Source organism: Carcharhinus amblyrhynchos, chromosome 12 (genome assembly GCF_965287045.1).
Source record: "Carcharhinus amblyrhynchos chromosome 12, sCarAmb.v2.hapA, whole genome shotgun sequence".
In the NCBI taxonomy this organism is placed as follows: domain Eukaryota; kingdom Metazoa; phylum Chordata; class Chondrichthyes; order Carcharhiniformes; family Carcharhinidae; genus Carcharhinus; species Carcharhinus amblyrhynchos.
Genome location: NC_137335.1, coordinates 58114820 through 58141065, shown reverse-complemented (window position 1 = coordinate 58141065; position 26246 = coordinate 58114820). Strand labels below are relative to the sequence as shown.

The following is a 26246-nucleotide window of genomic DNA, read 5'->3' as shown; positions in this document are numbered from 1 at the left end:
TCTGAGATCACTTTGTTTCTCGATCCCACCTAGAATTGTACTTTCCGAGGTATAAGTGACCAGCCTAGTCTTCCTACAAAATGGGCTACCTCATATTTATCTACATTGAATTCATTTGCCAAGTATTTGCCCACTCTGTAAATTTATTAACACCCATCTGAAAGTTTTCGCGATCTTCCTCATTAACACCACCCAATTGCAACCATCATTACTCACTCCCCGCCAACCATAAGATGCCCTTTGCAAATTCAGGTATTGTGTTTTTGATTCCAAAGTCTAAATCATGAATGTAAAATGTGAACGGCTGCGGTCCCAGCACCAAGTCACTGTGGAACACCACTCTCACACTCTGTCGCTCTGAGGAACCAGCTTTCATCCCCAGTCTTTGTCTGGGAGCAATCCATTCTCGCTTCTCCTGTGACTCTGCACTCTCCGACCTTACTCGTTAGTTTATTATGGGGCATCATGGAAGGCCTTTTAAAAATCCAGTTAAATGTTTTTGACGATGTTGTTTCATGACATGACGGGACATAACCTGAGTCTGCAGTAAATTGTAGCCTGGACTCCCCGAGTGTGAACAAATGCTACTTTGAAATGAGATTTCATTGAAACATACTGCTTTGGAATGCTGCTTTAATCTCAGGGTCGTGCTTCTGCTAATCAAATACAAGGTCAGAAGGTTAAGATGAACAGCGACAAATAATTACAATTATAGTTGCATTTCTTTTAACCTCCTATTTATTTGCAATTATAAGAGCAAGCACTATATTCATTCTTGCGTGTGATTGTGATCTACCATCAAATGGTGCCATACTATCACAGATCAGGATATGGAAAGATTAAACATCTGTAATTACCTACTGTAACCTATGAGTCTTTGAACTCGAAGGCCTGGTTTAATTTTGATTTCAAAAGAATGTTAATTGCCTTGCCTTTATCACTCAATGAATATTATTGAAATTTCTTCTGTTTCTCCCATTTTAGCGAATAGAGTAGCAACATTGGAGCACAGGAATATAGAAGCTGGAATATGGCCATTCGCACCCTTAAGTCTGCATCATCACTCAATTAGATCCTGACTGATTTGTATCGTAATTCCATTCATCGCCCTAACTCCTAATCAATTTATCTGACAGAAAAAAAAGAATGTTCTGTTAAGTATTTAGGGCAAATCAATTTTCAATCTAAATATATTTCTTTTCACATTAACTTTAGTTGAAAACAACTTGAGAGCAACTGGAATTACAGAATTTTCTTGGGCAGGAACTATAATAACTCATAGGACAGTAAGCACACTCATTACAAACTCCAAAGTTAATGGTATTTTTTGGGGTGATCCAGGCTCTTCCCTGATTTTCTCAATGCGCTGTCTAATATCATAGAATCTTAGAATCATACAGTGCAGAAGAGGCCCTTTGGCCGATCGAGTCCACACCGACACATTAGAGGTACCTGAACTCCTACCTAATCCCATCTGTCAGCACTTGGCTCATAGCCCTGAATGTTTTGATGTGCCAAGTGCTCAGATACTTTTTCAAGGGTGTGAGGCAACCCGCCTCTACCATCTTCCCAGGCAGTATATTTCAGACTGTCATCACCCCCTGGATAAAAAAAGTTTTCCCTCACATCTCCCCTAAACCGCCTACCCCTCACCTTGGACCTATGACCCCTCATGACTGACCCTTCAACTAAGAGGAACAACTGCTCCTTATCCACTCTGTCCATGTTCCTCATAATCTTGTAAACCTCGATCAGGTCGCCCCTCAGTCTTCTCTGCTCCAATGAAAAAAACCCAAGCTTACCCAACCTCTCTTCATAACATAAATGTTCCATCCCAGGCAGCATCCTGGTGAATCCCCTCTGCAGTCCCTTCAGTGTAATCACATCCTTCCAATAACGTGGTGACCAGGACTGCACACAATACTCCAATTGTGGGCTCACCAAAGTTCTATATAACTCCAACATGACTACCTTGATTTTGTAATCTATGCCTTAGACAAATGGAAAGTTGGACATTTTCAAATGTAAACCATTTATTGGTGGTAGGAAGGCCTGCTGTTTCACCCTCGAGATAGGTTGCAGGAGTTGGGAAAATTTCCAGCCTGGCCCATTTCAGGAGAAAAATGCCGGCAAAGGCAAAATCTTTACTACCAGTGGTGTGGGTATGAGCTGTTATTGAGCCAACCAATCCAGGAACATGCTTGGAAGAGCGGGCTAGTTAAAAGACCTGCGTTGGTGCTGTGGGACTTTGACAATAGTTAAAACAAAAACAGACAGGCAGTCTCACACCCCCTCACCCTCCAAACAGATAATCAAATAAGTGGGGCAGCTTCTCTTACACCAGTAAAGCAGGCTCCTAAAGTCAGGTGGAACGCCTAACTCTGACCCAAGAATGATAAAATGAGATGATTAGAAGATAGATAAGGCCCAGCACCCCTCACCATGTCACCATGCACACCCCCACCCAGCCCCTCACCTGCCAGCCTACTCTTGGGGATGAATGGGAGGCAGATAATTCCAACCTAGTCTTTTCTTCCAAATAATCTAGACTATAAAGAGGCACTCAGTATAGTGGGTTAATTGAAAACAAATGAACTAGTATATTGTGGTGATTTTCAAACGTGCTTGAAAAAAAAACTGCCTGTAGCCTGCGCAGCTCTAGAAATGTTTCCTTTCATTATTTTGTGAAGCATGTTCTTTAGCCAAGCGGTGATGCCTTGCCACGTGCAACCGAAATGGATGACTAACAGATTTATAGCCACAGAGCCAGGTCAGTTACATTAGTTATTGGCAAAAGATGTTTTGGACTGTCCGTTCAATGCTGTTGGATTGGGTTCAAAGTATCAAAAGATGAACTTTGACTAGGGAAAAGAGCAAACAGTTAAACTTTTGGCCACTGAACTTCATACAAGATGTATTTCCTCTTATAAAAAATGTTAATTCGCTGCATATCCTTGATAAATATACCGCCTAAGAAGTTCTTGTGAAAGCTTAGTTACTGGCAAAGTCAGTAACACACTGCCTGGAAACCCCAGTGTTCGTCAACAATATAAATGGATTTAAGGTCAGATTTGACGTATCTTTGCTGAGCAGTGTGGCTTTTCTGTTTGCTTCTCAATTTGCCACACTTTCCAAAGGCAGGGATATACTGTTGAGATTTTATAAGGCTCTGGTGTGACCACATTTAGAATATTGCGAGTAATTTTGGGCCCCATATCTAAGGAAGAATGTGCTGGCCTTGGAGAGGGTCCAGAAGAGGTGCACGAGAATGAAAAGCTTGACATATGAGAAGCGTCTGGGGCGCTGGATGTTGATGGAGTATGGAAGGATGTGGGGGGATCTTATTGAAACTAATTGAATGATGAAAGGTCTGGATCAAGTGGACGTGGGGAAGATGTTTCCATTAGTAGAAGAGACTAGTAGAAGGACCTGTGAGCACAGCCTTTGAGTAAAGGGATAACCATTTAGAACTGAAATGATGAGGAATTTCTTCAGCCAGAGAGTGGCAATCTCAGAACTCATTGCCACAGAAGGCTGTGGCGGCCAGGTCATTGAATGCATTTAAGACAGAGATAAATGGGTTCTTGATTGGTAAAAGGACCAAGGGTTACAGAGAAAAAGTGGCAAAATGGGGTTGAGAAACTTATCGGCCATGATTGAATGGCGGAGCTGACTCACCGGACCGAAAGACCTAATTCTGTTCCTATATCTTCTGGTCTTATGGAATTGTGCTAGTTCATACAGATTACACAGTAAGTTGCCCGGGTGACCATTCTCTATGTATGAACTGTGTCATTGAGATTAGCCAAAGGTCCGCTGACTTTAGGTGGGAATCTCCTGTCCCATGGTGGGTGAGCAGACAATACTTCCTCATAGCTCCCTCAACCCTTTCACACCCAATATCCAAAGATAAGTATTTATTGGACAGCATCCAGAATCGTAAACCCTCATTGAACTTAATCCTTCCTAACAGAGGAGTGCTAAACACAAATATCACATCTCTACCATCACCAAGGCTGCGACCAGCAAGCATATCAGAACAAGTATTAGACTTTAGACCTTCTTAATTTGTGCAGCTAAGTATAATATCAGATGACGAACCGATGTAGTAAGCCATTATTGGCAGAGCGTTCCAAGTAACTTTTTATATATGCACCATTGTATGCTTGGAATACAAACACAATAAAGTGCTTACAAGATACAATTACATGGTTACACACTCCCTTAAACAGTTGTTTAATGGTGTTAAGAATAACAACAGGCTAATCTCAAACATTTTCACTTCACTAAGGTAATTCAGTGTTCGTGATGCTAAGAATGTACTGAAAACCAGCCTCTCCTTTTCTCAATGTGCACACAGGCAGTATAGTGTCACAGTGATTTAAAAACATAACACACCATGATCATATGCTCAGGCACTGTGGTATTTGTGGCAGTAAGTTCATATTTGGGCCATATCAGCAGAACAAGGAGTCAGCTGGAGGCTAGGCACATAGAGGAAAGGAAAGCAATTTGCTTCAACGTAATCCATGCTCTTGGTCACTTTCATATGAAACTGGGACGATATGGTAGCACAGTGGTTAGCCATCCAGGGACCTGGGTTTGATTCCCGGCTCGGGTCACCGTCTGTGTGGAGTTTGCACATTCTCCTCATGTCCGTGTGGGTTTCTTCCAGGTTCTCCGGTTTCCTCCCATAGTCCAAAGATGTGCAGATTAGGTTGATTGGCCATGCTAAAAAAAAATTGCCCCTTAGAGTCCTGAGATGCGTAGGTTAAAGGGATTAGTGGGTAAATATGTCGGGATATGGGGGTAGGGAGTGGGTGGGATTGTGGTCGGTGCAGTCTCGATAGGCCAAATGGCCTCCTTCTGCACTGTAGGGTTTCTATGATTTCTTTTGTGATAAAACCTTCATGTCAATCTTCTACCCCCATGGGGGGAGGCAATAGCCTACTGATATTTTTGCTAGACTATTAATCCAGAAACCCAGCTAATACTCTGGGGACCTGGGTTTGAATCCTGCAACGGCAGATGGTAGAATTTGAATTCAATAAAAAAAAGTCTGGAATTATTGTCCATCGTCAGAAAAAGCCATCTAGTTCACCAATGTTGTTTCAGGAAGGAAATCTGCCGTCCATATCTGGTCTGGCCTACACGTGATTCAAGAGTCACAGCAAGATGGTTGGCTCTAAACTGCTCTCAGACAACTTGGGCTGGGCAATAAGTGCTGGCCAGCCAGCAACACCCATGTCCCTGAACAAATGAAAGAAATAATATGGGGACATTTCACTGATCCTATCCTCCCAGGATAGTGAGCAACATTCAGTGATAAGATGATAAACTGTGCCAATCTTTTGAAATCAAAATGAGAGATGTACTGTTGAGATCAAAAACTTTGATATCCCTTTCCTTTTTCAGATGTTGATTGACTTGCTGTACACTTTCAGTATTTTGTGCGCTTATTTCCCCTGAATTCCATTTGCTTTACAGCTAATGATGCTTTAGTTAAACGAACCTGATGAAAAGGCAACGCTCCGAAAGCTTGTGCTGTCAAATAAACCTGTTGGACTTTAACCTGCCGTTGTGAGACTGCTTACTTCGTTAAATCCAGCAGCAGCTTAAAAGCAAGTTTCTCTTCAGCAATATAACTAATTGTGGTTTTTCAATAATGGAACAGGACAAGATGTTTAGCATACTTCAGCAGTTGAGTGTTTAAATGTTTAATCACTGACTTTTCAATTATTCACAAGCGTGGAGGAAAAAGGTGTTTGTCAACCATCTCAAAATAAAATGTAAGAAAATGCCACTAACTGCAACCTCAAAAGTTCCTTTATGATTCACTGCACAAAGCTCTATCTATTAAATCTGCAGAAAGCCGACATACTTCTGAAAAAGATGTTGCAGATAAATTTGGTTCAGCAAATTCAATATCCATTACTCTGAGGTGCATGTCTCTATTCTATTCAGTTCTCACAGAAAGAATGCAGCTTTTAATAAGTAGCATCCATTCAACTGAACTATTTCTTCATCAAATCCCAAACACTGAGTTTGATTGTTGCTGTTAGAGCTGGACTGGCGTCTTCTGCTCCTCCCCCCAAATCAGAAGCGCAAAACTATTTGGCTTTTTCTTTCCCCTCCCTGCACATGAATAGTGCAGAGGCTTTTAATTAACAAAACGTTTCTTGCTCTGTTTGACAAAAAAAGGTTTCTTGATGGGATCCTAAGAAAGGAGTACATGAAGCATGTCGGTTTGATACTTGCCCAGTTCTTCTGGCCTGCCCTGCACTGCACCCTTGGCTGCCATTCAGTCTCGCTTCCCTTCATGAACTCTCTCTATTCTGTGTGGTTCAAGGGGGAAAAAAAATGTGTCCTGTCTCTCAACTCCCCAGCTGCCTCTGAACTTTAAAGCTAAGCCATGCAGCAGCAAATTAAAATAATCACTAATGAAGATTTTTTTTATTTGCAGCTGCATGTAGACTCCACCTTTTAACCTTCCTATGTTGTTTGAAGTCTTCTGTCGAGCTACATTCTCAGCAACAAGTATCCCGACAATCTCACATCAATGTTACGGGACAACTTGGAATTTCGACGGTAACTTTGGCTGTTACTGTAAGCAACGTGTCCCATTTACGTCACAACCTATTAAGTAGCAGTAGCACCGAATAATAAGCACAACTTTAATTTCTTGTCATGAGTTCTCTCCTCTTGGCTTTGGAAGCGCCACATCAGCCACTGAAAATAAAAGTAATTTGCTGGTGGCCAGTGAAGGAATTGAGCGATCAAACAGTCTACGGACACAAAACAACATGGTGGCTCGCACCTTATCATCAACAAAAACAAGTTATATTTATGGAGTGCCTTTAACATAACGAAAGGTCCCATAGTGCCTCATAAGAACATCACAACACAGAATATATGATCTAGGTACTATTAATGCTGTTGAGGTGCCAACTGTTGTTCTAGGGGCCTTGATCGACAACAGGAGCTGGGTTGAGATGACTTTAAAATTCTCTCCTTTTGTGAAAGTATTTACTCAACAGGAATATATTTAGCAACTTGTTATCTTATTGAAGTGATCATTACTCAAAAGTTCTGATAACGAGCACTAGCAAGTTATTGGACTAATCCACACTTTCAGACAGTGGTGATTATGTACAAATCATGATTGATAATCTCAGCTGATTTTCTTGCCCCTCTCTGGCTGACCAGCTAATTATATCTCTTATCCTCATTAACAAAGACTCTTCCCTCAACACACATCAAAGACTGAAACTGAAATTTTCTGGCTCCTGTGACTCGGAATTATACCCGGTGGCACATCACTCCAATTGAGAGCGTTTTGAACTTAATTTGGTGCAAGACCGTCACAGTTGCCAGTGGATGGAGGTTTCACCCTCTGATCTGAGCCAAATTGAAATGCTGGTGTCAAAGGTTCAAAGATTAACCTACTGGCCCACATGGGCATCCTGGAGCCTACTTGTTAGACCATGCTGGAATTGCTCTCTCTCTGATCAATCTTTATCACGACAGCTGAATTGACAAAATCAGAAAAATGATGCACTTGAACCTAGGTCATCAAATTCTGTTGAATTGGTTGATTGATAGGTTGATAAAAGCCATCACAAAGAGCCTGCACCAGACTAAAAGCAACTTTCTCTTATGGTCGTTACAATTTTGGAACCAAAGTTAAGAGGTAGGCATCCAAATACAACTAAAGTAGTCACCAAGAATCATAGAAATTCCTTGCAAATATTTCATGCATCCAAAATTGAGAAGGCTGCATAAAACATTGTGATGAGCACTTTGCATCAAATACTAGGGAAACCAACTGGTAATTTCAAGATAACAAAAGAATTGGCCTTTAGAACAATAGTGGCACCTAAGTAACATCATACATACCTAGATAATGTTTTGTGTTATAACGCTTCCACAAATGGTCAAAGGTTGATAAAGGGGCTGTGTGAAAAGTAAATTGATGTTCTGAAGCTTGATCTGGGACCATGACTAGTACCTCCAAACTTACAGAGCGCCTCCTACCACAGCCCTGCTTGTAAAACAGAGATGACTTTCCCAGCAGTTGGTGAAAATGGTGCTTCATTGAACCATACAGAGCAGAGCTTGCTAAACTAGCTGAGCTCACCCAAGGTGGCAGTGGAGGCATCACAATTAAACTGCCTTTTGGCTCATATATGTGAGCACAATGTTCTGAAAAAGGAGGAAAGTAAACATGCAAAAATAAGATGACACTCAAGCATTTAATCATTAAACTGCCAAGTTCATCATTAAAAATGATTTACAGTTTTCACTCTTGAAGGTTTCTCTATTGGGATTATTGTTCAAATTGGATAAACAAATGAGTTACGCAACTCTAGTTAGACATAGTTTGGTGTGAGCCATTTGAAGAATTGTCTTTCATCACCTCGATGGTCTGATCGCTAAGACACATTTCCAGAACGTGTCCCAAAGCTCTGGTGAAGGCATCGCTGTGAAGAAGCAGCAAGCTCTATGAGGCCAGGTGTTCTCCCCAGTGGGAAAGGGGGAAAATTGGAAACAGAATTATCCCAGGTTTGCTGTTGCAAAGCAAACAGGGGCTAGTTTCAGAGGAGCATTGATGGTGTTTGGAAAGCTGGACAATCAGTCACCCTTTCGAATTTGGTGTGACGCGGAAAGACCCCAGAGCCGAAGAAGTAAATCACCTTTTAAAATGGAATATTTTAAAAGAAGATGCTTCCAGGATAGGCACAGAGTCTATGGCTGATCGTTTGCTTCAGCGGTAGACTGTAATAACTAGAGTCACAATTTACAAGCTCTCACATATGTGAAAATACTTCTGCACCACATGGTAATGCAATTTCCCAACACTTTCATCATCATTTACTGCGCTTTCCTGCACATTGTCAGTCAGTGTGCCTTCCCTTCGCATTTAAACTGTTTACATGGAGCTACTTGAGGCTGCGATTAGATTGGCCTTCCAAATCATGTTAAAGTACTAACATGTGTTACATGGAGTGTTGGAGTCCACAACTGGCCAGGTAAATGGTAAAGGGAAGATTTAAATACAGGAGATACACCCACGTGAAAACTGTCTATAATTACTCCGTCATAAAATACAGTCTACATGACACTATTATTAGTCTGCTACTTCAACTTGCGTTGTTATTCATTTCATTCATTCAAAACTGAAATTTCTCTGTAATGATTAGATTTTATATTCTGTACCTTAGACAAAATAGCCTTTGCTTGACAGGAACCCATCCGCATGCCTCAGCGATTGTTTAAAAACTCAGGTACATCTTACCTGTGATTTTGATGCTTAATCTACTGATTGGCTGAGTTACATAGACCCTGTGTGTGGAATACGCTGACCCGCAGTGAGAGATGGGGTAGGAATGTTACAAATAACATAGTTTTCCTAGCTTAGGCAGAAGAAGCTAGCCAGGGTTTCTGCTCTTCATCACAATCTGGCAACCCTTACTAAAATGCACATGTGCTGATCTTCTTACAGTGAAGACAATAATGCGTGCATATAGCCGCGAGCTCCCATGGATTCTCCTTTTACCGGCAAGGTGTTATGCAGGCATGAGTCTCAGTCCAGATTCCCTGAATCAACCACTAAGAGATGCCACAGTTTTACTCAATGCTTCCTTTTTCATCACATTAGAAGTCTGTATGTGTCCTGCATTAATGCTCCATGGTGTCTTTTTTAATATTGGCAGCGGTTTGTTTTCTGCAATGAGTAAATATTTCCTACAGGTCTTCAAAGTGAAGCTGGCCAGATTCCAGGCAGAGGACAGTAATCCTTTATAGAGTATAGGTTTGCAGTTTAAATAGGCCTATCTTTTAGTTGACAAGTAAGAGGTAACACTGAGTCGCTTCAGTGACACCAGAAAGAAATATTAAGACAAGTGCTAGGGTGCTACAACATGATAAAAAAAAACTAACATTGTACATGCCATTAAGGCAAGTGCTAGAGTACTATATGCACCATTAAGACAAGTGCTAGGGCACTACAATATGATAAAGAACCAAAAATAGATAACATTGCACGCTCCATTACACAAATAATAATTGAACAATGTGCGATTGCAAGGAATGATTACAGATAGTAGGATTTATGAGTTATTGCAATTTGCCGCAACTTTCCCTGCTGGCCTTATGAGTTGCTGAGGACATTCACAGTGTTTAACCTGCAGGTATTCTCATCTCTTCTTGGAATTTGCATGACTATGAGAATGGACCAATGGTACACATGATTGTACCATGGGATAGCCTTGATGGGTTGCATTGTCTTTGTCCAATCTTCTATTTAACTACTGTAACAGTGCAAATAACTTAAGAATTACCCTGGCAAGCCACTCAGTTGGACCAAATTGCTCGAAAGGAAAAAAGTCTCAAACCAGATGGGCCACTTGGCTGGACTGCAAACATTGAATCAGAAGACAGTGGAGGTGCAACCAGCCCACACCACCCCACAAAGTCCCCCTCACTAACATTTGGTGACTGCTGAAGATGAACTAATCAGGCATAATGATGGGAGTCATTGCTATCAGCCAAAGTCCCAGTCTCCTCCATCACCGTGGGAACAGAACATTTGTACATACAAACTAGGAGCAGGAGCAGGTCACTTGGCCCTTTGAGTCTGTTCTGCCATTTAATAAGATCATAGCTGATCTGCTTGTAACTTCAACCCCACATGCCTGCCTGCCCCCTAACTATTCATCCTCTTGTTACTCAAAGATCTATCTAACTCTGCCTTAGAAATATTCAAAGATTCTGCTTCCAATGCCTTTTGAGAAATCCAGAGACTCGTGACCCTCTGAGGGAAAAAATTCCCCTCATCTCTGTCTGAAATGAGCGACCCTGTACTTTTAAGCAGTGAACCCAAATTCTGGTATCTCTAACAGGAGAAATGCCATTCAGTCTCTCGAGCCTGTTTTGTCATATTGTGTTTGATCTGTATCACAACTTGATTAACCTGCCTTTGCTCCATATGTCTTGATATCTCTACCACAAAAATAATCAAGCAATCTTGGATTTGAACATTTCAATTGATCCAGCATCTGCAGTTTGAGGAGAGGAGGGTGTGGGGATAGTAATCAAGCTGAGATTTTACTGCACTTCAGGCCAAAAAAGCACTTCCAGATTTCACTCTTTAATGGTTTAGCTCTTGTTTTCTCTGTTCTGAATTCCCCCCCTCAGAGGAAATTGCATCTCACTATTCACCCTCTCAAATTCCTTTATCACTCTGAACATCTAAATTCAGTCATCCCTCAACCATCAAACCTCAAAGGAACACAAACCAACTTTAGGTAAACAGTCGCCATGTTTTAACCTTTTAAACCCTGATGTCGCTCTGGTGAATCTGTGTTCTCTGCCTTTCAAAGCCAAGATATTCCTTACGGAGGTTCAGTACTCAAAACTGAATGCAAAAACTCCGCACAACTGAAGCATCACTTGACATAAAAGCTGACATTCCATTAACCTCGTTGATCACCTTTTGTACTTGTGTGCTAGCTTTTAGTTATTAGTGTGCACGGACGTCTAAATCCATTTGCTCCTCCACAGCTCCTAAGTTCTCACCATTAAGAATATGTTACCATTTATTTTTCTCAGACCCAAAGTGGATGACCTCATGTTTTCCTTCATTGAACTCCATCTGCCAAAGACTGTCTATATCTGCTTATAATTAATTCCCTGTTCCCATCCACATAACTTACTCCAATGAATGGCATCATGGGAAGATGGTTTTGACCGTCCAGACGTCAGCAGCTCAGATTCATGGTTTCATTGTAAAAATTCCTCAGGACAACAGTTTGGTCCTAACTATTTTTATCAATGATCCATTGTAGGGCTGGAAGTGCTGATTGCACAGAGTTAGCTCCATGCACAATTTCTCAGATAACATGCAGCAAGATCAGGATAATGTCCAGGCTCAGGCTGATATGTGTCAAGTAACAGTTCTGCCACACAATTGCCAAGCAGTGGCCACCTCCAATAAAAGAGTGTCTCTCTTTGGCATTCAAAGACCTTTGCCAAGTTTCATGCCAACAACAAGGGAGGGTGTGTTTGGGGTGTGACAGGCAGAGAGAGAGGGGAGGGGGTCACTAGTGGGGGCAGAGGGAGGTTGAGGGCAGGCACCATTGACCAGAATTTCAATGGTTATAAGCACATAGGTGCACACAGAAAAAATGAGAGAATGAGCAGATCAAGACCTGCGTTTCTGTAGCAAGTGGGTCATCGTCTGATATCCCGAAACCTTTCCACCCTTTACAAGTTACGTTGGGATTTTTATGGAATCATCCCCATGGGGGGTGGGTTACATGGCCTGAAGCAAGTCTCCATTTGTCTGATTCCAAGAAGAAACTAGATATAGCTCTTGAGGCTAAAGGGATCAAGGGATATGGGAGGAAGGGAGGATCAGGAAGGTGAATTTGATGATCAGTCATGTTCAAAATGAATGGTGGAGCAGGCTCGAAGGGCCAAATAGCCTTCTCTTGCCTCTAGTTGTTTCTATGTTTCAAACATCCTGGAAATAACCCCAAATGGGCAATAAATACTAGCAATGCTTGCACTCCAAAGCTGAATGGAAAAAAAAAGTCAACTATATTTATCTCAATTCACTTCTTTGAATATGAGGGACCTGCATCAATTAATCAGTGTCATTTCTGCTGATTGGTAACAGTGTGTTGCTGAAGGATCACCACCCACTCTGCAAAGATCTTTTTACGTTCAATATGGATGATTCTGGGTGTCAGCCAAGACAAGTTTGGCAACTATCAGGGACACCTGCTGGAGCTCCGAAGAAAAGGGGGTCTTTCTACAATGCGTCATGCAGATATGTAAAAGGTATGCTTGCGTTGTGACTTCTGTTTATCTCTGTGCCAAATCCTCCCTGTAAATCAGTAGTTACTCCCATACCTTTCACAGTCATTCAAAGCAGTCAGCGTGACCGGCTGATCTCAGTCAGAGAGACTACAGATTTCCTGTAAACAGCGACCAGCCTCATTCAAAACAAAACGCAACAAACTTCAACTTATTAAACATCCAAACACATTCTCAACCAGCTGTTCGCGCCACTGGAGACATCCTACTGCTTTGAATCTGTTACATTGAAGCTTGGTCGAGTTCAGTCCTGTGTCCTGCCAAGATCGACCCGAAAAGTTTCAATAAAATTTGAAGGCTCGCAGTAATAAATCATAGTGCAAAAGGCAAGGTAGTGGTTGATTTACATCCCTAATGGTCTTTTAACGTGCTAAATGCATGTCTATTACCAGACAGGACACAGCAATAAAATCACACATTTGCACTGATTACAATGCATTTAAATGTGAATCTACATAAGTTGCATAAAAACTTTTGCAAGACAAATGAAATCAGTTGATTTTTAAACGATCATTGGATGTTGGTATCAGTGTTTTTTTGTATGTGAGATTGTGGATAAAGTGCCATTTAATCAGGCTGTTTGATGCCCCCCTCCCCTCAACCAAGACAGCCCGTTTCCCAGACAAGGCAGTTTAAGCAGTTTCAAATTGTAGCCTGGAGTAATATTTCCTGGCAGCCACTCCTGGGTGATTTCGTCCTTTCTGATGCTGAACTGTCTTTGCGATCGGGGAACTTCCTTTCGTGCTGTTCTCCCTCTTCTTTTACTTCGAAGCTTTTATTTGAACTGACAAGTCTTACAAGTTGCATGCTGCAGCCTCGTAAAGAAGGACCTGAAAACCTCTGCTTTGCTCGTACACGTTTGCATCTTTGGATCTTTGTTGTATTTGGGAGATCTGGAGGTAGAGATATTTGATTTCATGCTCCCAGTTTAATAACTAAAGGAGGACAAAGTCTGATAATTGAAAAGTTTTTCAATCCGTTTGCATCTCCTTTCCTTTCCTCATCTCCTTTCCCATCTTTGGTCTCTGCCTATGCCAGTCTGAACTGCCAATTGGAACTAGATAAGTGTGGCCCATCACCGGCTTTCTTGCTGATTTCCCTTCCCTCCTGGCTAGAAGTTTCCACTGATTCCGCCAGAAATCACAATGCAGAATTTTACAGGTGGCAGGCTTTCCTACCCCTCCCCCCAAAGATTCGCCAAGGACCGCATCTCCACCGATACCCGCAATCGTTTAACTTATTATTTGGCTGGAGAAGGCATTTCTGTTCCTCATTCAAGAGGACGTCCCACCCCAGAGACCCCAGTCGGATAGGCCGGCAGTTCTGTAGTCCCAGCAACATCACTGGGAGTAGTGGGCAAGCCTGGGATTGCAGCAGTCAGAAGTCTCACAGCACCAGAAGTCTCTTAGCACTTCTTACTGTGCTTACCCCAATCCAATGCCAGCATCTCCACATCATGATTGCAGCAGTCCCCAGATTCTATAATCTGATTTGATTTGATTTATTATTGTCACATGTATTAACATACAGTGAAAAGTATTGTTTCTTGTGTGCTATACAGACAAAGCATACCATTCATAGAAAAGAAAAGGAGAGCGTGCAGAATGTAATGTTACAGTCAAAACTAGGGTATAGAGAAAGATCGACTTAATGCAAGATAAGTCCATTCAAAAGTCTGACAGCAGCAGGGAAGAAGCTGATTGCTATGTGACTGCAGATTTTTGTATCTTCTTTCCTGATGGAAGAAGCTGGAAGAGAGAATGTCTGGGGTGTATGGCACCCTTAATTATGCTAGCTGCTTTTTTAAGGCAGCAGGGAGTGTAGACAAAGTCAATGGATGGGAGGCTGCTTGGAGAGCAGGATGGAGGAGTGTGTGCGAGACTGGGGGGAGCGAGGCTCATGCCAGAGATGGCAGGAGTCCAGAGTAATGGGGAAAGAGAGGTTAAGGTCGTGACTGCAAGACCAGGTAGAGATGCAGCATCTGAAGGGTAGGGGGAGCTAACATCATCCCCAATCTTGAAGGAGTGCCAGTAATGGAGGGGGCCCTCGCTTTTCCACCCAAGGACTGAGTAGGATAATCTGCGGGGCTACCCCCACTACATCCCTGAACTCCTCCCACTGGCCAAAAGCTTGTGACCCAATAGCACGTAACCCTTTATCACTAATGGCTTGGATTGGGGCCAGGCTGGATAGGCTGCCCTGGATTTTGCCTGCTCTCTGTAAAATTGCAGACAGGTCAGGAGCAGGTAAGAAGGCGGTGGGAATGCCACCTGCAGAATGTTATGGGTCTCCCACCTGCAGGTGAGGGACATTAAATTTCTAACTTATGAATCAATAATCTGCTTAGAAAAAAAGAGTCCACCTAAATCCCCAATTAATGAATGCAATCCCCAAGCTGGGTTTGAATCAGGAGACCATAAGACCTAGGAGCAGAATTAGGCCACTCAGCCCATCGAGTTTTCTCTGCTATTCATTCACGACTGATAGTTTTCTCATCCCCATTCTCCTGCCTTTTTCCCATAACGCCTGATCCCCTTATTAATTAAGAATTTATCTATCTCTGTCTTAAAGACTCAATGCCCTGGCCTCCATAGCCTTCTGCAGCAAAGAGCTCCACAGATTCACTATTCCTCCTCATCTCTGTTTTAAAGGATCATCCCTTCAGCCTGAGGTTGTGTCCTCTGGTTCTAGTTTTTCCTACTAGTGGAAACATCTCTCCGTGTCCACTCTATCCAGGCCTCACAGTATCCAGTATGTTTCAAGGAACAGCTGACGTTTGATCGACAGTCTCTGCTGGGTCAGCTGATCTCAGCTGGAGCATTGACTCCAAAGTTTCCAAAGCTCCTGACTGCCTGATTATTTTCATCCTCTTTCAGAGTTGCTGCTCTTGATCACTATCTTTCCAAAAGTGCATACGTGAACAGCAGACAAGGCTGAGTTTACGTTCAGCTGTGATTCCTCTCAGTCAAATAATCTGTGCAATCACTTTTGGTTCAAACATGAAGAATAACAAATGGAGTCAGGCGCCAGAGGACGATAGGTTCCCATGGAACCATATCCCAGCACCTTCAAAAGAAAAGGGAAGAAAATTGGAAGAAGCAATACTGTAGTATCGTTTACATTGCTGGCCAGCATGTTCTCCATGGCAGCTTTAATATCGAAATAAATGACTCTTATGGGGAGATAACCATATGCAGCCAAGATGACTGTATGTCTGCGTAATGGCTAGATCAATTCTACAGTCTAAACAGAAACTAGATCAAGTGCCCAACTTGACATTTTATCTTTGTTAAAAAGAATTCTTGATAAAAATCTTAAAGTTTGACGACAATTTCCTCTTTCGATTAATGTGTTGTTTGAGTTGAATTAACTTGACAGTCATGCTTCTTTCAAAGAACGAATACCATACATCACATGTAAACAGTCTTGCCGAGTACAAAATGATCTGTTACAGTTTTGCCTCCAGGCAGGACGCTGTGAACACATATAGGCAAAAAAAGCACAAAACCGATTACAACAGGCACAATTCACCAGTAATAACTCAGCCTTGTATACATTCTCAATAAGCCCACATCCCAAAAGCCTGTAGGGTCAAACAAACTCACTTTACAGTTTAATGCAGTGTAATAGGTGCAATAGATTGTGGTCTCTTTATTCAGTTTGTCTCAAGAATCCCTGAAGCTGAATTTAATCAGCCCTAATGACCATTTACTCTACTCATTGCCGTCAGCTTGTGATTTACTGCTCACTGCCGATCCTGGCTGGAAAAATGCCAGACTTTCCCAAGTTATCACTCGCAAATGCAACATCATTCCAGAAGCGCAGCTGCAGCAAAGTAAAATGTCAGCCCACCGTTTCGAATGCGCCTCACCAAAAGGAAGAAAAAAGTCACTTAGTTTGAAGATTTGAATGCACACAGAGCATAGCCACCTATTCTGTGCAGTGATTAAGTCATTTCAACTAAACACAGTGGCATTGTGGTTAGCACTGCTGCCGTACAGCGACAGGAACCAGATTTCAATTCCGGTCTTGGGTGACTGTCTGTTTCAAGTTTGCACGTTTTCCCCATGTCTGCGTGGGTTTCCTCCAGGTGCTCCGGTTTCCTCCTCAGTCTAAGGATGTGCAGGTTAGATGGATTGGCCGTGCTAAATTGCGACCTAGTGTCACTGGGACCAGCAGGGTAAATATGTGGAGTTATGAGGAGAAGGCCTGGGTGGGATTGTTGTTGGTACAGGCTCAATGGGGCAAATGGTCTCCTTCTGTAATGTAGGGATTTTAAAACTAGTCGCCATGTTATTAATGTGAGACATTGCAAAGTCTTCATAATCTGTACATTCAAATTCCATTTTTCCTCTTATGTGTTGATCCTCTTCACCATAAAGGTACCAGTCATACACAAGGATTGGTGAAACAATAGTGTGGTTTCTTTGTTTAAAGACAATACAGAAAATGCTCACTGGAAGACTGAGACGCACTTGTCTGACCTCATCCATTGATGCTTGTAGACTGACTAGAAATCATGAGACTAAGACATCACATTCTGTCGAGGTGGTAATGATTGACAGAAGCTTAAGATATACTCCCTTCAAGGTGCATGTCATAATATCACAACATTCTCCATTGCAAGTATGGAGTCAGTTTTCATCTTTACTAAGCAGCAAGCAGGAGGGTAGATTCTTCAGCTATTACGAAAATTAACTGATTTTAATGGGGGGTGGGGGGTGCGATTTTCTAATTCAATGTCAGGTTCAGCCTCACCGCTGTGATGGCAGAGACCACACATCTCCAGATGTCTGCGCACAAAGTGCGGGATTATCTGGAGACACTAAATTTAGCATGGCCAATGCGCCTGGAGAGAAAACTGGGCTGTGCAGCTGAAGAGCCTTCCTGCCTCAGCCAGCACTCTGGGGACAAAAGCCAGGGAAAATCAGGAGGCACAATGGCACAGTGGTTAGCACTGCTGCCTCAAGCTCCAGGGACCTGGGTTCGATTCCTGGCTTGGGTGACTGTTTGTATGTTCTCCCTGTGTCTATGTGGGTTTCCTCCCACACTCCAGTGATGTGCGGGTTAGGTGCATTGGCCGTGCTAAACTGCCTCTTAGTGTCCCGAGATGTGTAGATTAAGAGGATTAGCAGGATAAATATGTGGGGTTTCCTCCCACACTCCAGTGATGTGCGGGTTAGGTGCATTGGCCGTGCTAAACTGCCTCTTAGTGTCCCGAGATGTGTAGATTAAGAGGATTAGCAGGATAAATATGTGGGGTTATGGATATTGGGCCTGGGTGGGATTGTGGTTGGTGCAGACTCGATGGGCTGAATGGCCTCCTTCTGCATTGTAGAGATCCTATGACCGAGTAGAAAGTTTCACCCATAATTTCTATAAAGATGGATGGTCTGCCAAATTTAGTAAAATCTTGTAATACAATTTAGCTACTTCACCGATCCAAACTCCAAGGCAGAAGATCCTGACTATAGGAACCAATTTCCATTCAGAGAAACTGTTCCATTCCAGAGAACCGAGCAGTGAAGGATAGAACTGGAGGCAATCCTCACATCTTTTCATTCGTTTCTGTTCACAGATAAACACATGACAAACACACATCTCATAACCCAGTCACTAGTTTTGATTTGTTCCTATTTATAGGATTCCCCAGTTAAAGTCTGCCAACTGCATCAAATTAAACACAATTAATAGAAGCTGTATCCCATAGTTGTGGCTGAGAGCATACGGCCTCCCTGAGCCATCTAGTTTCTCAAGTGGTGAATTGTGCCTGTGCAAACGCATGCAGCTAACTCTCCCAGGCTTGTGCAGCACTCTGCATTAATATACAAGCCTTACAATAAGTGGAAACACCTTTTCAGCCCTCCTCTGGAATTAACGGTGCGCATTCTCCCTCTTGGTTTTATTTCTGACATCAGAATTTAGTGTCTTTTTAAATTTTGCAATTCACAGATTATATTTTTTAGAGTTAGTTTTGTCCCATATTTATGGCTGATTCTCCTTCCTGCCAGATATTCACTTATTCAAAGGGGAGAGAAACACAATAGTCAGGTTACACCAACAGAAATGCAATGGAGAAGGGCCTGAGGTCAGTTCTAAAGCATTGCTGGGTTACTGCGGGGGATTGAGGTTTAGCCTGAAGTGGGAATGGGGGTGGGGGAGGGGGAGTGGGAGGGGACAGGAGGGGAAGGGGTGGAAGACCTATTGTTGCAGGAAGACTATTAAATGTGTGATTCTTTCATCATAGTCAATGTTCAATCAATAGAATAATAGTCAGCTTTTAGTGAGACCCCCGTCTCAATTTTAACTCCTGGAGAGAGTTGGGGTGAAGTGGATAGGGAATTATCAGGCTGCCTATAGTGTGAGATTTTAACCTCAAGCCTCATGTCCATGGACCACATCAGAATTGTCAGCAAACCTAAAATGAAGCACTATCTGGCAGGAGGTGGGGGTGGGATTGTGGTTTGCAAAGGTTCATAGAATCCCTCCAGTGCAGAGAGAGGCCATTTGGCCCATCAGGCTTGCACCGACTCTCTGACAGAGCATTTTACCCAGGCCCACCCCAAGCATTTACCCCACTGATCTCCTTAATCTACACGTGTTGGAACACTAAGGGACAATTAAGCATGGCTAATCCACCTAACCTGCACATCTTTGGACAGTGGGAAGAAACTGGAACACCCAGAGCAAACCCATGCAGACACAGGGATAAAGGGTGAATTCCACAGAGTTACCCAAGGGTGGAATTGAACCCAGATCCCTGGCTCTGTGAGGCAGCAGGGTTAACCACTATGGGCTTCAATTAAGGGCACAGAAGTACAGTGGCCCCATTCCTAAGTAAGCAATTAGGAATGGGGCCCCTTGAGGACCTTGCAATTAGCATATGGAAGCATAGGGCAGGAAGGCCTAAGCTAATCTTGCTCAGCCTGCAGGTGTACACCTGCTTACTGGACACCTGGCAGTTTAGAGAAATTAATTCCATCTTGCTACCCATTGTAACGCATCATAAAACAAATATTAGGGCAGCTCATGAAAACCACACTGCAGAAAGATGGGTACGATGGAGTGAGCAAGAAAGTTAGAAAAAGGTGCAAACAAAGAAGTCAAAAATGAGATAGAGAGAGAGGGTCTGACAGAGAGAAAGAAGTAATGATTGTTAAAGGCAGATTAGGAAGGAAGAGATAAGAGGCTGAATCTTCAGTTGCCTGCAGAGTTGAGAATGGTTGTGTTCCATGAAGGCATCTCTGGATCCCCACACCTCGAAGCACAATCCAAGCTTCTACAGGAGGGATGGAAATACTCACCTCCAGTTAACATCTTGTTGATCTTGAGGAGCTTGTTAAAGGGATGAGGAGGCAGAGAATGGGATTTTCAATTGGGAAATGGATGAACCTGAACATTCTGGTACGTGTTGGTGCACTGTGACAGGATTCAGTGTGCAGGGAAAGTGGGAGTTTTTTTTTAGATGGTGGGAGGGCGGAGGGTAGAAAGTCATGACCCGATGGATTTGTGCTGGATTGTGTGCATTATGTCTCAGTTGGCCACTTTCATGTGGGTTCAGTGTTGTGTTTCATGCCTGGGAGATGTATCGAGATGATATGCCAGTTTGAGCAGGAGTTTTATTTACAATGCTTCTAAAATGTCTGCAGTCACAAGCTGACAGATTACTGCTGCAGTTTAATTTCCGTTTCTTTCTGGAACTATACCCAGGCTTGAATAATAGCACACAGAATACAGAAGAATCAACAGGCGCACATAATCAAACATCAACCTATTGCACAGTTAGGCTGTTGGCTCGCCAAAGTGCTGCCTGTCCTCTTCATGAAGGAAGCAGCAGGTCTCGACCCTAACTGACAGCTGCCTTTGCTGCTCATGTTCTGCAGGCAGCTCCCGCCTCCTGGTAACACTTGGCGCCCCCAATTGGTCCCAGGTTCACCTCCGACCCAGTCAGGGCATTTACATTACAAAATAGCATTGCACGGACGACACGGTTGAGCTGGAGGGCTCGGGGCCCCGGGCACTGTCTGGGCTTTGGGTTCCCAACCCAGATTTGAAAAGTAAACCCAAGGTGCAAGAGAGAGGGAGATGGGGAAAGAGTGAAAGGAAGTAGCAACAGTACATCAGGCAGACGGGAAGAAAGATAGGAGTGTGACAGACAGAGGGGAAGGGAGGCAAAAAGAGAAAGAAAAAATAAAAAGCACAAAAAATAAACTTTTTAAGTTTATTTATCAGTGTCACAGATTGGCTTATATTAGCATTGCAATGAAGCTACTGGGGAAAAACCCCTAGTCGTCACTGTCTGGCGCCTGTTCGGGTACACTGAAGGAGAATTTAGCATAGCCAATGCACCTAACCCGCATATCTCTGGAATGTGGTAGGAAACTGGAACATCCAGAGGAAACCCATGCAGACCTAGGGAGAACGTGGAGGCTCCACACAGTGGCCAGGAATCGAACCCAGGTCCCTGGCACTGTGAGGCAGCAGTGCTAAACCACTGTGCTGAGAGACACCGACAATGAGGGAGAGATAGACTGTGATAGAAAAGGAGAAAGGAGAGTGACAAGGACAGTGAAAAACTGACCATAGCTTTCCTGCTGTCCCTCAACTTTCTTTTCTGGTCATAGTCCCTGTCACATCAATTTAAAAAAAAAATCTAACCAATGTACAGCAGTTAATCCGCAGCACCTCAACAGTGAGTTCCGATTTGCCACTTAAACTGGGATCAAGCAGCACCAGAGAAACCACAACCTTCCTAGCACTTTCTCCACAAAGGAATGCTTGTATTATTTATTGTGGCGCTGAGAATAAATTTAATGTGACGACAGGCGTCAGTCAGCGGGGAGCATGACGGATATCAGAGAATTGGAAAGTCATCGGAACACCTGTGCAGCTATTCACGCTAATTATGAAGCAAGGTACGTACAGACAACCCGGGGTTATTCCAGTTCGCTCCGACAATGAATGGCTTTTCTGTCCTTTCCGTTCCCCGCTCTGAACTCCGCAATCCATCATCACTCGTCTCCCTTTGCTATACAGCTGCAGTGAAGCAGTGAGCGCCGGACGCCCATTTCAAATCAAACAACCCGTCACCACGCCAGAGAGACTGGGCAGCTCAACCGCAGCCGGCTTAGGGCCTGCCCACAACCCAGACCTGCTTGGAATCCCTCTTTACAATACCCAAGTGTTTTTATTTTGTCTCATTATTCTGGTTGGAGGCGCTGCATCGGGCAATGGAATGTGACAGATTTGAACATTACAACATGAAACAATCAGAGCGTGCAAAAAAAATACACAGGAAACACAAAGTGAACGTTTGCTATGTTTGATTTTTTTTAAAAATGGATATACCATATAGTAGAGAAAGTAGGAACAACCTAAAGAGCAAGGGGTAGTTTCTAATGAAGAGACCTTCCTAAACTGTCTTTTCTCCTTCTGGTATTGACAGGTCTGCTATGAATTTCCAGCATTTCTGTTTGTATTTGAGCTGAACAAGTTTCCAGTTGTGCTATTCAGGGAAAGGCAATGGCTATGCTGCCTTATAAATAAAGCGAGGCACACTGGCTGCGATCTTACCACCCTGCGTGTGAACCCAATAGTGTATGATGTTTCTCCAGATATGCAATCTTATCGGAGAGGTCAGTTAACACGTTACCTGCAGGAGCCCCTACAGATAGAGGGCAGGTCGCACAGCTGGAGGGGCTTGTGAGGGGGCATCCTAGACTCTGGGTGACTGTTGCCCCGCTCAGGGAGAGATGCCCCAAAATGGAGACAGTCACCACAGCAAAAGCTTCAGTTAAACTGTGGCCACAGCTGGCAGGTCCCCTCTACGGACGATAGGATGGCCTGCAGCAGGAGCTCAAGCCCTCAGGCACCTGCGACGCTGCTGGGGGGATGGGGAAAATTAAAAGGAGGTTTGCTGCCGGGAGGGAGGCTGCTTCCATTCATCTTCTGGGCTTTGATGTAGGGATGCCGGCATTGGACTGAGGGGGGCACAGTAAGAAGTCTCACAACACCAGGTTAAAGTCCAACAGGTTTATTTGGAATCACGAGCTGTCATAGGGCTGCTCCTTCATCAGCTGTCTGCTTCCAGTGAGAGGTAAAATCCTGGCAATGTCTCCAATTTGCCCCTAAGTGGCATTTATGTCTCCTATTTCGCGACCTGCTCTGCCTGATGTGTAGCTGATGCCAGTCTCACCCCATGTCACATCACTCAGAAGTGGGAAAGCTGTGGGTGCCGCCTCAACACAAGATTTTCTAAACGTCCTCCGTTCTGCCTTTGCGATGCTGATAAGATTCCACCCATCGATCCATGTAAATACAACAGGCAAGAGATTTCACTTCCACCCAAAACTGGTGTAAAGTCTCCCAAGCAGAGGTTCTGCCTGTTGACCAGGTCAGGCCTAGGGGCCTGAGCCAAACAAGGCTTTGAGCATCATTTAAATGGCAATGCTGCACTGTGGATTCCAAGCAGCTGCCCTGGTGCAACTCAGGGAAGGCAATAAACTAGCTAACAAGCCAGTTTGGGGAGGGATAAGGAGGCAATTCTGGGGGAGGGGAAGAAATGGAATGAACCAATCGAGGGTCAGACTCTCTGACAAACCCAGCAGAAATACTCTTGCTTTTCCTCGGCTCACAAAATAAAAATCTTCCACCCTTTTGTTTTACCCTGAGATCCAGTAATCCCTTTCAGGCCAATTGATGTTTGGCATAACTAAGCAAACTTTACCCATTTTTTTCTCGCTTACTTTTGGATTTGGCAACTTTCAGCAGTCAATGCTCAGTCGATACCAATATTTCCCCTGCGTCAGAAAGACATGAGGTCAAGCCTCACTAAAGTGTTTTGAGCACAAAATCTAGGCTGAAGCTTCACTGCAGTAGTGAGGGAGTGCCACACTGCTGGAGATGCTGCCTTTCAGATGAAACCTTAAACTGAGGTTCCTTGCACCCTCTAAGGTGGATGTACAAGATGTCATGACACGATTCAAAGATAATCTGGCCTGATTTAATTGCTGTTTGTAGGATTTAGTCATGCCCAACCTGGCTGCCGTGGGTCTCGGGTGACAACAGAGACTGCACTACAAAAATTGTAGAGCACTATGGGACTTCTAGAGGTCATGAAATGTGCTACACAAATGCAAGTCTCTTTTTTTCTCCTCAAATCCAATTTGTATATTTAAGGATGGGTGACTAAAAATTACTCAGGGTAATATGATAACTCGGTGTTTCCACTGAAGCTTGGATGATATAGAGGACAACATAGAATTTTAGGCCAAACTCTGTTTTTATATAGGAAAAGTGGGAAGGGCCATGGTCAGAGACTCAGTGCAGACTTGATGGGATTGATGCCCTCTTCTGTACCATAGGGATTCCATGATTTGAGATTCTCCCCCTGCTGCTAAAAGCCAATGTCCCTTCTAAAATAAGGAGAAATAAAGAGATTGTTGCTGTAGAAAAAAATGTTGCTATCTCGAGCAGTCATGGGACAGCAGTTATCCTGGCTCTGGTATTTTCTGTCCTTGGTGTTAGAATTATAGAATCCCTACACTGTAGAGCGAGGCCATTTGGCCCATCAAGTCTGCACCAAACCATCTTTTTTGAAATGTTATCCAAGACCCATCCCAGTAACCCAATGAACTTATCCCACGAATCCTCCAACCTACACATCTTGGGACACTAAGATGACACTAGCAAGGCCAATCCACCTAACTCGCACATCTTTGGACTGTGGGTGGAAACCCACACAGATACGAGGAGAATGTGCAAACTCCACAGAGTCACCCACGGCTGGAATTGAACCCAGGTCCCCGATGCTGGGAGCAACAGTGCTAATCACTGTGCCAGTGTGCCATTTCCATTTTCCACTAAATTTAAAAATTAAATTTCCATTTAAAATTTTTAAAATTAAATTTCCATTTAGATTTTAAATTTTCTTTAACTGTCTGTGTTACACTGTTAAAGTGTGACAGACAGGAAATGGGTGTTGCACATGCCATTTTCATCATTCTACATATATCACATTCGCTGCCATTCAAAGATTCACCCCAGCATCTTAAAGAGGGACAACTCAACCAGAGAATGCAACAAGCTGGTGAAAAAGCATCTTGCAGCGTGACTAACAAGAGGAACACCACCTTGGATTAAAGAATTCTTAGACTCACAATGGAAAACAGAAACTTATTTCTTCACATGCTGATCATCAAACAATCCAACCAAGAATATTTCTCCAATTAAAATAACTTCAAAAGCAGAGTGGTTGAAAAGTCTCTGATTTTTGCATACAAACTAGAATTTGAGGTTCCAGAATTAATCTGTAAATATCTTTTGTAGGATGATATCTGGATGTGAATTGTTCCCAGGCTAGGTTAGCACTGTATGGGTGGAATCTCACGCCCTTTAAAAATTGACTGATTTGAGACTATTTCCAGGTCCTGATACTGCAATTGCCAGTGAAACATTCACTGGCATGATCTTCCAGGAGGTGGCATCCTAATTGGCCCTTTTATAACTGCCATCCGATAAAGGGTTCTTGAGGCTGCGGACCCAATCTGAGGACAGCAGCCTTATTAGCAAAGGTGGGCACTGCAAGATGGCACCTCCATTGTGAAGCACCTTCTGAATCTCCATCACTGTTTCTGAAATTAAAATGTGGCCACAGTTGCCAGGCCACCTTGTGGAGGGGGATGCCGCCTGAGAGGGCAAACCAAGGCTTGATTTAACATCACATCTAAAAGTTTGAACTCCTGACAATGCAGCACTCCCTCAGTACTCATGGCGTATCATCATAGTGTTTTATATTCATTTCTCTGGAGTGGTACTTGAACCCGCAACCTTCTGCCTCAGAGGCATAAATGCTGCCACCAGGCAAATGTTGACACTTTGGAAGAGGACAACTCGCTCACAGTGAAGGGACAGATTCTACTCCGAATAAGTTGTGGACAATATGCTGTTTCATAGACACTCAGTGAATGGAGCTGATCTATTATCCTCCTCCCACACCCCCGACCCTACAACTCCACATTGAAAATGGGCAGGAAGTATTTCTACTATACCTCAGTGGCAACTTCCTCTCGAGAAATATTAGGATATAATATGGATTACACATCACAAAGTCTCAAACATCTCAGTTACTACTTCTCACATCAGTCAAGCAAAACTACCAGCATGGGTCACTGTATAATAAAATAAACGGTACATTTTGTAAGCTACCCAAGATGAAGGATCAACACAGATGTAACCTAGCCCCACCTAATTGCATGCCAGGATTAAAATTACTTTGTAATTATTTTTCTTTATATACTCTGCCTTCATACAGCTCAAACCACAGGCTTTCAGCACAGCACTTTCAACATTTGAATCAATCTGTGATG

General features: G+C 43.2%; 1 protein-coding gene across 3 annotated transcripts in view; it reads right to left on the bottom strand.

The window, feature by feature from the left end:
• The window catches only part of pkdcca (protein kinase domain containing, cytoplasmic a), a 60176-nt gene that overhangs the window by 7911 nt on the left and 26019 nt on the right, over window positions 1-26246 (bottom strand). Inside the window, exon 6 of one of the 3 annotated variants that reach the window (XM_080200599.1) lies at window positions 13245-13772. The exons of 1 other annotated variant lie outside the window; for it this stretch is intronic. In XM_080200599.1, the coding sequence (XP_080056725.1) occupies window positions 13522-13772 (251 nt within the window). In that variant the 3' untranslated portion in view covers window positions 13245-13521. Of the gene's footprint in view, window positions 1-13244; window positions 13773-15758; window positions 16354-26246 lie in introns of those variants that run through there. One more of the 3 variants, XM_080200600.1, reaches the window with a different exon arrangement.